Raw genomic sequence first — 15,384 nt, forward strand, 5'->3', positions numbered from 1 at the left:
TTGCAGATGTGCAGGAGCAATAAACACTAAAGACACTTGAGAAATGTACCTTCTTGAATGTCCTGGAGGCTCCCTAAAGGTAATAGATAGTTTCTGTTACCTAGATGACCTAATTAGTAGTGGAGAAGGATGTTCTGAAAGTATAGTTGATAGAATAAGAATAGGATAGAGAAAGTTCAGTGCTATTGCTTCTGTTGGTGTTGAAAGGTCTCACTCTCTCTCTCTGAGTGAAAGGCTAATTCTATGATACTTATGTGCATGCAGCAATGCTACATGGTAGTGAGACATGGGCCCTGAATGCAGAAGATGTGAAGCTTGCATGTCCCACTGAATGTGCAATGTCAGTGTGTATATAAAACAAGTGCTAATATACTGAGAAAATAATTTTGCATAAGAAGAATCAGAGGTAGTATTTAAGAAAGACAACTGTATTGGTTTGGTTATGTGATGCTCATGGATGAGGACAGCTGCATAAAGATGTGCTGGTTGCTTAAAGTGGATGGAACATGTAAAAGAAGACCCAGAAAAGCTGATCTCATAATGTTGAACCTCATGGTGGAGATGAGAAGGACTGAAATAATTGGTGATTTACTGTGCTTGAGGAAATCTGTCCATGATGACAAAAGTGAGGTCCTGGAAGCATTTTGTTATGCTTGTATGTATTGGGCCCTGCCCCTGCATCCATCTTGCCCAGTCAAGCATTCCCTAAATCTCATCTCTGTAACATCCATCCCTCCATCGCTCTTCTGTCTGGTACTACTCACCATTTATTTATTTATTTCCAATACTCAGCCCTTTCAGACATTCCCCATGACTTGCACTCCCTCCACTCGTCCTCTTTCCTAGTCACTGCACTATGTTACACATGTAACTGGAAATGGCACTGGATCTCGTCTTTGCTCACTCTGCTCCAACTGCCTTTTCTTCTAATCACTGTACTGAGCTGCCAGTACAGAGAGTGACTTGTGTATATTCTATGAACATGCTAGATATCTCTTCCTCTCCCACAAAAATGCATATGTATGAGTCATAGCATCATATCTGTTCATATTCAGTGTACCGTAACATCACTTCTGTGCTATCAACCAGGTCATTCATCACCTGATCTTTTTTTCTCACCAAGAAACATGTAGATACCATTACAGTCTCTCTTCCATCACTTCTTCCAACACTCCCTCTTCTATCACTCTCTCCTCTTTCATTCTCGGACTCCAATCAGTTTCCTCCTTTAATTCCCTCGATCTAACTCTGGTCCTTTCTCATCTCTCTCTTATTCAAGCTGCTTTTAATAAGGCAATGCACGACAATCTATCTTATGTTGGCACCACAATATAATACACCCAGTACATTGAGTAAAGTGACTCATGACAGGAAGGCAATCCAGTCATAGAAACCACATCCAAAATTTAAGCATATGAGTGATATGGTCCACTAACCGATCTAAAAGAGGATAGGAACACTAAGAATTCACTGACTGTGACAACCCACCCAACTCAATCCAGTATGGAAAGCATAAGTAATATGTTGATGACAAATATTGATTTCATTCATTTACATTTAAGAGTACTCAAATGCAAACAAGCACACAGATATACATAAATGTAAGTACAATGTATTGTTTTTCAGTTAGAGTACTCAAAAATATGGACATAGAAAACATAGGAGCAAACATTAATGTATATACAGCTTGTTATTCAGACTGGACCAAAGACTTGAGGTATTTCCTGTTGCAAGATAGTGTGTGAGAGAGAATCAAGGTGTTGTAGGAGAAATACCTAGCAAAAGATAAACCTTGTACCTGACTTTCGTTGACATGGAGAAAGCCTTTGACAGGGTCCCCTGATCCCTTATCTGGTGGTCAATGAGGAAACTAGGGATAGATGAATGGTTAGTGAGAGCTGTGCAAGCCATGTCAGGGACGCTGTCAGTAAGGTGAGGGTTGGCAACAAATACAGTGAAGAATTCCGGGTAGAGGTAGGAGTCCACCAAGATTCAGTCCTCAACCCCCTCCTATTTAACATAGTCCTCCTCCAGGCAATACCAGAGGAATTCAAGACAGGATGCCCCTGGGAGCTCCTTTATGCTGACGACCTTGCTCTAATTGCTGAGTCACTATCAGAACTAGAGGAGAAGTTTCAAGTGTGGAAATGAGGATTAGAATTGAAGGGCCTTAAAATCAACCTAGCTAAAACCAAAGTCCTAATAAGTAGGAAGGCAGGCAAACCACAAATCCCTTCAGGTAGTTGGCCCTGCTCGATCTGTAGAAAAGGTGTAGGTAGAAACTCTATAAGATGTACCCAGTGTAATCTATGGACACATAAGAGGTGCAGAAATATCAAATGAAGGCTAACTGGGAAGATAGTTTTTGTATGTGGCAGATGCTTAGGAGCAATAAACACTGAAAATGTGCAGAGAACAACTTCCGCCATATTCCAGGGAGAAAAACTAGAAGTAGTTGATAGCTTCCATTACCTAGGTGACCAAGGCAGTAGCAAGGGAGGGTGCGCTGAAAGTGTAGCTGCTAGAATAAGAATAGCCTGGGCAAAGTTCAGAGAGCTCTTACCTCTGCTAGTGACAAAGGGCCTCTCGCTCAGAGTAAAAGGTAGACTGTATGACGCATGTGTATGAAAAGCCAGGCTACATGGCAGTGACTGCTGAGGACATGTGTAAGCTCGCAAGGAATGAAGCCAGTATGCTCCAATGGATGTGTAATGTCAGTGTGCATACTCGACAGAGTATTAGTGCCTTGAGAGAAAAGTTGGACCTAAGAAGCATCAGATGTGGTGTGCAAGAGAGACGACTGTGCTGGTATGGCCATGTGGTGAGAATGGATAAGGATAGCTGTGTGAAAAAGTGCCACACCCTAGTGGTTGAGGGAACCTGTGGAAAAGGTAGACCCAGGAAGACCTGGGATGAGGTGGTGAAGCACGACCTTCGAACATTGGGCCTCACTGAGGCAATGACTAGTGACCTGGACCTTTGGAAATATGCTGTGCTTCAGAAGACTTGGCAAGCCAAGTGAGACCGTAACCTCGTGGCCTATGCCAGGGGTGTAACCAGCCCACTTATGAGTACCTTTCCTTCCTTGGACACTAAACTCTGCTTGCGAAGACCTGTTGAGGCAAGTGAAATCAAAACTGAAATCAAATTCAATGACTGGCATCCGTGCTAGTGGAGCGCTAAGAGCACCTTCCGAGCATGATCGTTGCCAGAGCAACAAACTGGCTTCCATGTCGGTGGCGTGTAAAGAGCACCATTCGAGCATTATCATTACCTGCGTTGCCTTACTGGCACTTGTGCTGGTGGCACGTGAAAAAAACATTTGAGCGAGGTCATTGTAAGCGCCGCTGGACTGGCTCCTGTGCAGGTGGCACGTAAAAAGCACCATTTGGGCATGGCCATTGCCAGTACCGTCTCACTGGCCCTCGTGCTGGTGGCACGTAAAATCACCCACTACACTCTCGGAGTGGTTGGAATTAGGAAGGGCATCCAGCTGTAGAAACTCTCAGATTGGAGCCTGGTGCAGCCATCTGGTTCACCAGTCCTCAATCAAATCATCCAACCGATACCAGCATGGAAAGCGTATGTTAAACGATGATGATGATGATATAAACATAATGACTACCTCAATCTCCATTACAGACATAGCCAGTTCAAATCCACTCTCCTTTTGTACCTAAATGAAAAAGCTGTACATCAAGCTTCACAGTCTCTCAAACTGTCTACAAGTTAAACAATTAGTCACATACTATGACTTATGTGTTATAAATTGACCTATAATATTCAAACAATTATCATGTTTTTCTCAGTTAATCCATAAAGGTGAAGTTCTGTCTTATTCATTCTCAGAAATGCTTACACATATACTTCATTACATATGTAAAAATTATGAAGCAATAGAAGATATAATAAACTAAAAACAAAATGAATAGCATCACCAATAGCAAAATTGCAGTGAGAGTTTGTTAATAACTGGTTCAAATATTCATGCAAATTGATGTGAGTTAGTATTGTAAATTTAAGAAAATGACAATTGAAATCCTCTCATCAATTTTTATAGTAGAAACATGGCATATACCAAGTGTTATAAGTATGTGCCATTGCATCTGTGAATCTACTGCTCTCAATTGAAACCTAAGTACATTTTCCAATGTTTTCTTTAATCTCTTTATAAGTACCTCTGTACACTTCCTTCTTTCATTTTTGATGAGTATATACAAAAAAAAAAAAATGTGAGCTAGTTATCATCTTGATTTAGATTTGCGTCTTCTATTGAGTATCATTAACTCACTCTCTCTCTCTCTCTCTCATACTTTTCTTTCTCTTATCTTTCTCTCCTAGATAAAATCTATTCGTTAGTTCTGTTTTGACTTGCATTCAAAAGGAATTTAAACTATGAGAAAGACATTCTCTAAAAAAATCTATATAACATGATGAAGGTTTGTAACCTAGAAAACTTCACAAGTGCTGTTCTTCCCCAACACAGTGATTGGAGATAAGGCCGTCAAGCTCAATCTATAACATAATACAAAACAAAAACACTCCCAAGAAAAATGAATATGAAGGATTAAAATATGGGACATTAACAAAAAATAATGTAAAACAAGCAAAAGAATAAGAACAAGGAAAATAAATCATATGACTGTGCAACAACAATGCCATTTCATGCATAGAAATTGGTCTTATTTTTCACCTCAGTATCAGTTATTTTAGTAACCATAGCTGAACAACGACCCTGACGCCTGGATCTTGAAAGTATAGATGGTCTGTCTATCAGTGGGGAAAATTGCAAATAGATAAAACATATATAGTCAAATGAATAAATAAAAAAATGTCATAAAAGGAAGCAAAAATTTGAAAATATAAAGTACCATCTCACCAAGGATTTTAGAAAAAAAGACATTCATAAATGAATTATTTTTTTTAATTTAAGGAGTATATGAAGTTTCAACCAGGATGAAGTTTAAAATGACCAATACACTTAGCAGCTCATAAAAGATAGTTCTATACCAATGCATCAACATCTTATTCAGTACTTAGGATAATCCAAAAAACTATTAAAAACATATATTAGAGATATACTCATCTAAAGAGATAAACAGTTTAAATGTCATACACTCTGGTTACCATTAAGTTTTTTAAGGTGCACCATCATTATGCAGTTAATATGCTGCATGACTGAGCATTAGGTTATGAATTCAAATCTGACTGCATAGACATTGTTATAAGTCTTTGATCAACTCACATAACTATGCCCGACTCAGTCTAATAAGTTTCTGGCATAAATAAAGATTAACAATAAGAAGGACACCTATCCAAAGAAACAATTAGTCATCATGTAACATTATGTCACTTCAGACAAAATGAACCTAAAATAATGGTTAAAAAAAGGCAATTATGTACAAGTTCCAGTTTAATATTGTCTCTTCCTCTTTTAACAAAATAGACATTATGTTAAGCTAGTGTCCAGAGGGAAAAAAATCTATTTTTCTATTCCAAGTGCAACGAAACCATTGCAATGAGACAAATAGAGTATTATAATTTACTAAAGGCTTAAACAACATTTTTTGAGGCCTTACAAATCATGTAGGATTTTGAGTGAATATATTCCTTATTATTTCTTTTTTATGAGTACACATAATTCCTTAACATTACTCTCTGTTTTACAATCATACAACAAAAATCTACAATATAACCATAGGTACAAGAAATGGAAACAAATTACCTCCTGGGCGTGGAGCTCGTCGTTTTCCTTCTCGCTTTTCTCGGTTCATATTAAAAGCTGAACCACTCGTTAGTGCCTCCAAGAGATTGTCAACAACTCCATGATTTGGTTCATCTGAAGGAAATATATAGACATTTTGCAACAATTTGTTCAGAATATTTTATAAGGAATTTGGGATGTTTAAATTGATTACTTCCATCCTGACTTATAGCGTCTTGTGGTTATAAAACTTATGAAAAATTTAAAAAGTATAAGTAATTAAACTTAAGAGTTTTTGCCTTGAGGATAATTTCAAAACACTTCTAGGATTTTGAGTCTATCAGTACTTTCTAATGTACAAGAATGATGTGAATACCAACAAAATTTGCATGATTAATCTGGACCTACCTTACCCAGAGTATGGCTTTAGATAAAAATCATGCTATAGACTAGACAGGTACAAATTTGTTTGTTTTTAGCTTGGTTCATGGACATATTCTGCTCAATTTGCAGTTGAGAAGTTGGCATAGGAGGAGGAGTGAATCCAAATTCAAAATTCACTGCTCCATTTGGCATAAATATTCTCTCTTATAAATCAAAACAAAAAAATTGTTTTAAATTGACAGAACTATGGCAATATAAAGGGCATGAAATATAAATCAGTTTGTATTTAAAAGTCACTTGATTTAAAATGCGTAAAAAATCATAATTACCCTTATGGTATTGATGATGATAATCTATTCTGGTAGTATGATTAAAAACAGTGTTTACATAATTTAAACCTGACTGGGAACAGTAAAAATCAATTTACCAAACAAACCTGCATTAACATCCATAAACTGCTTTTGCCGCTGCAACTTTTCTTTTCGTTCTCGTTCTCGGGCTTCTTTAGCCTCTTTTGCTCGTGCTATGTTTGCAAGTGTTTCTTTTTGTTGCTTGTTTTCCTTCAAAGCTTGCTGTAAGTTAGGAAATTTAAAATGGGTGGATGGAGAACAAAAAGAGCAATGAAAGATTAAATATAGTCTGTCAGAAACTGAAAATGATGACATTTAACACAACCAAAACATATGCTTACTTTCTGTCTCCTTTGCATATAAAATTACAGTTGTCAATGATCAGACACGAAACGTTATATAATTTAAATATTAATCTCATTCTAAAATAGAAATATCAACTATAAGGAACTTTTTGTAAAAAGGAGCAAAAATAACAATATAAATCTATTACATGTAAATGGTTTCAACTGCCAAACATTTTCTTATGAAAGTATTCCTAATTAACAGGTGTTCAGCCTTACTGACTTAAGGAACTGGGAAAAAAATTTAAACAAGCAGAGGCATGGTTTACTGGGAGCTTATCATCTAGGTCTTGGAAAGTTTTCTGAAAATAGTCAGGCATTCTATCCAAGGATAAGATTGTTCTCTCATCTGTTTCACATTATGAAATAAGCTGGGTAACCACCATACAAAGCCACCAAAAGATTAAAAGCATTGTTCACTCTAAGTTATGTGCACATATGTTCTGCAACTGGCACACAAAAGAAATTTATGCATGAAGAAAACATAGTTGCCAAAAATAATGTAGTAATTAACAATTCAGTGGATACACACTTTTGCACACACTGTTTACTAAAAGTCTGAGGGAACATGATTTACTACTTATACTGTCATACTCCTACAATGAAGAGGTGCTCTCAAACAAAATGTTACACTTTGATATTCTACCACATTCAAGAGAAAGTTATCTATCTATTCTATCTTTTCCTTTTCTATACAAAACTCTTCAGGACTTCTATTTTACCATACCATTTATATCTATCTGTCCATGTTCATGCCACTTGATTGCAAATGTAACAAATCCATCAATTAAATAACTACTATGAAGAAAAGTTTTCTTCCTTCCCCAAAATTTTGTTGCAATGTACTTCAAACTTTATATGCACCAAATCAATGTTATACTTCTCAACACAATGATCGGAACGCCTCTTGATAAGGTGTCATCATTTCTTAAACATAAGAAATGGCACACACCAAGAGATTACTTCACAAAATGGGGATGATAAAAAATTCCTTTTAACAAGTTTTCATATTGTAAAAGAAAAAAAAACTTTGATTTTGTCTGTGCATTATTGTGAAGAATGTGGTTCAAGTGAATCAAACACTCAGAGACTTTCTCTTTCTCTTTTTCTTGTTTCAGTCATTTAACTGCGGCCATGCTGGAGCACCGCCTTTAGTCGAGCAACTCGACCCCGGGACTTATTCTTTGTAAGCCCAGTACTTATTCTATCGGTCTCTTTTTGCCGAACCGCTAAGTGACGGGGACATAAACACACCAGCGTCAGTTGTCAAACAATGCTAGGGGGACAAACACAGACACACACATATATATATATATACATATATACGACAGGCTTCTTTCAGTTTCCATCTACCAAATCCACTCACAAGGCATTGGTTGGCCCGGGGCTATAGCAGAAGACACTTGCCCAAGATGCCACGCAGTGGGACTGAACCCGGAACCATGTGGTTGGTTAGCAAGCTACTTACCACACAGCCACTCCTGCGCCTTAATCCAATTTTCTTAATATTTTTTTTTATAAGCTGTTTACTGTCATTGCAAAGAAGTGAACATATTAAATGGACTAGTTTCTCCAGTGTATAATAAAATTTATAATGTTTTTAGTGGCAGTGTAGGTTAGAATTGTGAGGGTATTTAGCTGAATTAGAAATGATTACAACCAGTAATCCAAGCCATCCTACAAACTTTTTAAAATAAATGTTATGATTGATCATAAAAATGCAATTCCTTTAAAATATTTTCAAAAGCAGTTTTTAAAAAATGAAAAATATAACATACATCAAAGCTACTTTGAAATTCCTTTACGTCATGAAAAAATTCTTCAGATGCATATTTTTTTCTATCAAAAGAAAAATAATTTGCAAGTTCTGTGTATTTCATATCCATCTGTTTATACATAGTGTTCAACACATCATACTGAGTTTTGGCTTCGTCCAGGAACGGGTAAAAACTATGCTAAGGAATAATATATTTAGTACACAAATAAAAATAATTGTTGTATCATACATAAAAAAGTAAATATTTTTAAACACTGGCAAGTTTATTACAAACAGAATTAATAAGTAGGAGAAATGTTAGGAGAGTGACACGCAATACCCAACAGAGCTTAACTCTTAACATCTTGTTGAAAATATTTTCTAAACCACAAAAGCTCAATCCTATAATGAGTACAAAATACCTAAAAATGGATTTGTTTATTTAATTGCTTTCTATAGTGTGTTCACTTGTGGTGTATTAAAGGTTTGATAAAAAAAAAAAAACTTTCAATAAAAAATTCACCAACACAAAGGACAATTTTAATAATACATGATACAAAATGGAAATAAATTTGAGAGAAAAGGATTAATACAGTCCTGTATTTAAGAGATGAGGAATTATGTACATTATTTACATTTGACGGATATTTGTCCTCATCTTTGTTAACACAATGTTTTGGCTGATATACCCTCCAGCCTTCATCAGGCGTCTTGGGGGAAATTTTGAACCTGGGTTCTCATTCCTAAGTTATTTTTCGATGTTATTATTATTATTATTCAGGTCACTGCCTGGAATTGAACTCGGAATCTTGGGGTTAGTAGCCCGTGCTCTTAACCACTACGCCATATGGAGTGAATTTTAGTGCTTATAAATCTAATGTTATACCGGTTCCCATATGCTACTTAAGTATAAATCTTACTGATTTTGAATTGGCACAAAACTTCATGAAGCAAACTCTCAGCTACTGTTTTATAAAAAAAACAAAAAAACAGTATCTTCTATGACATGCCTTGAGCACTCCATTTTCATTCGTCTAACATTGATGACATATATACGTATAATTCACCACATAAACATTTACTTTTCAAAGGATATTTCAAGTTTTTCTACAAATTTATCTCCTTGAAGCTTTGAATTAGCAGCATTTTTTAAATCTAATTCCAGTTGGTTCAAATTCTTTTTAAAGCCTTTCAAGTTCTTTTGTAATTGATCATCAGAAGCTAAACAAAAAGAAAACATCAATCACAGTAGTAAATGATTCGAAAAAATAGACAGTATTGAATGCATTTTCTGTAAACATAAATTCTATCTCATACAAACTGTGTATTCAAATATCCTATCCTTTTTTAATATTAATTTACATTATTATTAAACAGAAGGGCTGTAGGTTTATACAGGAGGGGAAATATAATGTAGTAGATTATGTTTACCTTAAAAACATCAACAACAGCAAACAGAAAAACTAAAGAGAATCATACTCAGTTTGTTAAGAGCTAAAATCTTGTACTAGTGTTTCTTAAAATATTCCTATTTAACATTCATAGCACATTCCATCAAATTCTAAAAACATGCTTTAGTTTACATTTGTAAATACACAACTTGTATAAGTTGAATGTCTGACTAATAAAATATAAAATTAATGCACACCTAATAGCAAATGAAATGTGAATTATAATGCAATATCAATTATGCTAACATGGAAAGAGAACGTAATATGATGATGATGATGATGATGATGATACAAGGGGGTACTGAAAAGTTCCTGGCTTTGGGCAAAAGAAAATACTGGAGGATCAGCTAATTATGATTTTATTTAACATATTTCCTTCTCAGATTCACACACTTATTACAGAGGTCCTTCAGTTTTTCTAAGTCTTGTAAAGGAACTCAGAAGGTTGGGCCTCCAACCAGGCCTTTCGTGACACCCTCAAAGCCAGGAACTTTTCAGCATTCCATTATCTTGCACACATAATGAAATCAATAAATGTGCTAATTGCTGAATAATAACTATGTGAAAAGTAATATTAAGGAATGCTTCTTAATTTAAATTTCAAGCAACTTTATAGTTTTGTTTGTTAAAAGAAGTTTAATCACTGTCATATTTACATTTCGATGCCTTCTCTATATAAGTGAGATCATCTCCGAACTTTTCTAATTCTGGATAATCATCTTGTACAATTTGTGCAATAAAATGTAATAATGTCATGGATCCATCTTGTGTTTTAGTATCTTTCAACTGTTGAAAAGGAAAAGATTAAGGTTAGAGAACTAATATAAAATTTTAAAAGAATTCACTTGATAATTAATGCATATATATAATAACTTCCCTTTTAAAAGATAAGTTAATATTTGTTTAATATCATCATGTCTCTGCTTTAAATGATATACCAAATTTTTGTGATGATTATGATGTAGCTGAAATGTCTTGTGTTTTTGCATACCATATGTTCATGCAGATTTTGCACGGGCACACACAATAGGCAATAAGTACAAAGAAGGAAAGTATAGTGCGTTACTGTAATTTTTATCTTTATCACTACAAGTTTCTCAGATTAAAAAAAAAAATGTCAAAATTGATCTGCTGTCATTTAACTTTTTCTCTTTCTCCTTTCACTCACAGAGATTTAGTTTTCAAGCCTTAAAGTATATACAAACTCTATTTGTAAAAAGCTCTCTTACTCTCTTTCTAGAGAAAAATGGCTGTGATCAGATCTAGAGAGGGATATGTTTTGACAAGCTTAGATGCCCAAGACACACTGCTTGTTACATCATCAGAATTTGAGGATCAAACAAAAATTTTGATGGAATTTATTCTGAGAAGATTGCTTATGCTATGATAGAATAAAACAATGACCCATTTCACTCATCAATGATTTTTTTTTCATTGAAATGAGTGAATTAACCAGGCATACCTGAAAAAATTTAAGCTGTAATGGTTGTAATAAGTACTGATAGCACTATTCGTGGTAAGACAATAAACAGAATTTCTAACAACAAAAAGAAATTTAAAGAATTTAGGCTTTGGTAAGCAACAACTTTGGTATGTAAAAGAGAGATAAGATAGGTGGAAAACAGGATTATAAAATTATTATATGACCAATATAACAAACTATCATGAGGTTGTACTCAAATGAGATATGATAGTAATATTAGAATGTGTTAGTGAATTAGAAATAAGATCTAGAAAAAATAGATATAATTCAAAATTAAAAAGGAGAAATAAGTTATTCTAGTTGAGATGCTTTATATATAATACTTTAATATCTTTCATCTTTTACTTGTTTCAGTCATTAGATTGTGGTCATGCTGGGGCACCACTTGAAGAATTTTAGTTGAGACCCCTGTACTTATTGTTATTTTAAGTCTGGTACTTATCCTATCAGCCTCTTTCGCTGAACTAAGTTACGGGGACATAGACACAAAGACACACACGACAGGCTTTTTTCAGTTTCTATCTACCAAATTCACTTACATAGCTTTGGTCAGCCTGAGGCTATAGTAGAAGACACTTGCCTCAGGTGTTACACAGTGGGACTGAACCTGGAACCAGGTGGCTGGGAAGTAAACTTCTTACCACACAACCAATATGAATATCATATAAATTTTTTTGATAAAAAAAAGTAAAAAAGGATAATCCAGTTTTTACATACCTTATTGAGGTAAGATATTTCAAAACCTATTGATTCAGCATTTCTCGACCCAGTATTCATATAATTGCCAATACTTAATATCAATGTCATTATACTGGAAAACTTTGCACTGCTTCTAACTTGGTCAAATGCTTGTGTTGTGGCTACAATACTCTGATGGAAGACATCAATACAAATAATTAATTACAAAAACAATTATGTGCAATAAAATGGAAATATACGAACTTTGGATGACTCATGTGGAAGAAGAGTGATTTAAAAAAAATTACATAACTAAAAGGAAATATTTAGTTTCATTGCATTCAACCTTCCTAATGCCAATGGTATGATAAAAAGCGGCGAGCTGGCAGAAACGCTAGCACGCCGGACGAAATGCTTAGCGGTATTTTGTCTGCCGTTACATTCTGAGTTCAAATTCCACCGAGGTCGACTTTGCCTTTCATCCTTTCGGGGTCGATAAATTAAGTACCAGTTACGCACTGGGGTCGATATAATCGACTTAATCTGTTTGTCTGTCCTTGTTTATCCTCTCTATGTTTAGGCCCTTGTGGGTAGTAAAGAAATAGGTATGATAAAATGCATCAAAATGATACTGTTAAATGGTTGGTAGTAGAAAGGCATTCAACCATAAAGGTATACCAAATGAAAACATAAAAAACAGATACATGTGGTTTCTTTGGTTGAAGGTCTGCAATAAGTGGCAAGATGATATGGCATCCATTCAAACCATGCAAGCAAGGAGAAATGAACATAGAATAATGAGGATGATATACATAGGTAGAAGTGTGTTTGATTTTTACAAATGGAATAAATAAAAGTACTATACAAAAGTACTATGAAGCAGAAAACTGATAACAGAGTAGCTACTGAAGTATTTGAGTAACTAAGCCGTGTTTAAGATTTCTTCTTTAAAGATAAAATATAATTGTTTGATTGTTTCAGATCTATTTTTCCATAGTAACATGGGTTAGATGGGATGTATTTCATGCAAGATTTTATAGCTGGATACCCTTCCTGTTGCTAATTTACATCCGCTTAACAACTGAAGTAACTTTTATTCTACAAGTCTTTGAGCAGCCATTTGTCAGTAAGGAATATAAATGTCATATTACCATTAACACAAGCAAAGCTGTGAGAAGTCAATATTCCACACATTTTGTTTTGCAAATGAGAGAAAGAGTACTTAATACATGTTGTATTCTGTGTGTGTATGTGCGTGCGTACGTACGTACATACATACATACATATATGTATTAGATAATGAATCTATGGTTTATACCTGGTAGCTCACTAGTAAAGCATGTTCACTTTCACAGCGTTTGTTGTGTATTTGGTTAATGAGACAGAAGATATGAGAACTGTTCTTAATTACTACAATTGTTTTGACCCACCTAGCATTGATCCCTCATGGGTGAAATACTTAACAACTGGTTCAGGAGCATCCAATGGTGTAGATGTGTTTCTTCATGTGATAAATAGATATAACTTATTGAAATAACAGTTTTGCAATGTATCTTCTCAGTTCGTATAAAGAAAAGCAGCAAATTAAAAGGATATAACTTCATTTGTGTAGAAGATAAATAACAGATGCAACAAATAAATGAACACACAATACAGCGAAAAATGAATTAAATATAACAGTTAATAGATATGGATATATAAATGCCCTCATGTAGGTTGTATGGCACATGTACACTTGCTCATACAGACATCCACAAAGACATAAGCATATGCACATGTGTGGCTTGGCACACATGTTCACATAGCAAATTAAATAGCTACTTGGAGTTTATAGGAATGGGGAGGTTAGAGCTAAATTCAATTCATCCATACCTTAAGGTCTATAATGATTATTAATTACATTAGCAGTTACACAAATTCATTCCCACTGCATTCAGTGAAAGTACATTTATATGCATGTAAGTATCTTGAGAGTCTTTCAGAAATTCTATTAATGATCTTCTCATTAGTTCACAGAATAGACAGGGCTTCCTCAGAGCAGAGACGGCATCTCCAGGAAATGATATCATATGGTTTTGTGTACCTTACTATGGACCAAGTTAGGGGGAATTACAACCGTGTTTCGTGGTCTGCTACCACAACAGCTCCTTTATAGGATCCAGTTAGCTCAAGACAATTTTATCTTCAACCGTCCACCTTCAATAATACAGGGATTAGTTAAGGATATTTCAACAAGAATATCTAGATTATCTGCTAATAAAAAAATTTTGGAATCACATGCGCCATATTATAATAGTGTTTTAGCTTGGGCTGGATATTGTGAGAAAATTTGATACATACATGACACAAGCATACATAACTCTGCCAATTCCTCCAATAATAATACACATTGCACACAAACACAACATTATGGTAAGCAAAATGACTCAGATCGAGAATACAGGCCAAGAAGAATTGGTCAAGGCAATAAACTACACAATAATTCTACTATTCATAACACAATAAATTGTCCCAATCCTGTGATTAGCATAGCAGTTTTTGAATTTGCCTTCACATAGTCTGATATAGCTCTTCTTATCAGTTGTTTTATCATCTAGTGTGGCTGTAACTGCTGCCTCATATATGAAGGAATTAATCATACATCCCTGGTTGAGTGGACAGGTTTCTGGGTCTTGACAGTTACAACTGGGGGTGAGCTCTTAGTGTTGTTCTCATGTAATGATGCTTTTCATATTGGGGCAGCAGCTATATGATAATTTCACTGAGCACCTGTTAAACATTTTGCTCTACCTGTGATTTTCTGAAAAACATTGGTCTAGGAGAGACAGGAATCTTTTTACCTATGTTAGCTTTTATATTAAGGGAAAGAGGGGGGGACTAAATTATTTTCCTAGGTCTATTATTATTATTATTATTATTATTATTATTATTATTAATATTAGAGGGGTTATATATAAACAGTCTTGTCACTCTATTGTAGTATTCAAAAACCTGATAGCTAACGTTATCAACAGAGTTTCTAACCTCTTTTCCTTTAAAGGAATTTTTGAGAAGGCAGCCCCCTATTACAACAATGCCCTAGCCAATAGTGGTTTTAAGGATAAATTAATATATATATATTAAGAAATGACTAGTTGAGAGATAGACCTATTTTGAATTCTTTTGCAATTCTGTTCATTAGTTTGCCTAACAAATACAGCAGTTGAGAAAAAGGCCTATTATTGTTATTCTCCT

General features: G+C 34.8%; 1 protein-coding gene across 5 annotated transcripts in view; it reads right to left on the reverse strand.

Annotated features, from left to right (window-relative positions):
• The window catches only part of LOC115222594 (protein diaphanous homolog 2), a 143,274-nt gene that overhangs the window by 12,393 nt on the left and 115,497 nt on the right, over positions 1–15,384 (reverse strand). For 2 of the 5 annotated variants that reach the window (XM_029792888.2, XM_029792886.2), the window contains 7 exons: positions 12,190–12,342; positions 10,646–10,775; positions 9,635–9,759; positions 8,561–8,725; positions 6,516–6,660; positions 5,726–5,839; positions 4,694–4,770 (listed from right to left, as the gene is read on the reverse strand). In XM_029792888.2, the coding sequence (XP_029648748.1) occupies positions 4,694–4,770; positions 5,726–5,839; positions 6,516–6,660; positions 8,561–8,725; positions 9,635–9,759; positions 10,646–10,775; positions 12,190–12,342 (909 nt within the window). The remainder of the gene's footprint in view (positions 1–4,693; positions 4,771–5,725; positions 5,840–6,515; positions 6,661–8,560; positions 8,726–9,634; positions 9,760–10,645; positions 10,776–12,189; positions 12,343–15,384) is intronic. The other 3 variants (XM_029792887.2, XM_029792890.2, XM_029792889.2) reach the window with 3 other exon arrangements.

The sequence above is a fragment of the Octopus sinensis genome, linkage group LG20 (assembly GCF_006345805.1).
Source record: "Octopus sinensis linkage group LG20, ASM634580v1, whole genome shotgun sequence".
Taxonomy (NCBI): Eukaryota; Metazoa; Mollusca; class Cephalopoda; order Octopoda; family Octopodidae; genus Octopus; species Octopus sinensis.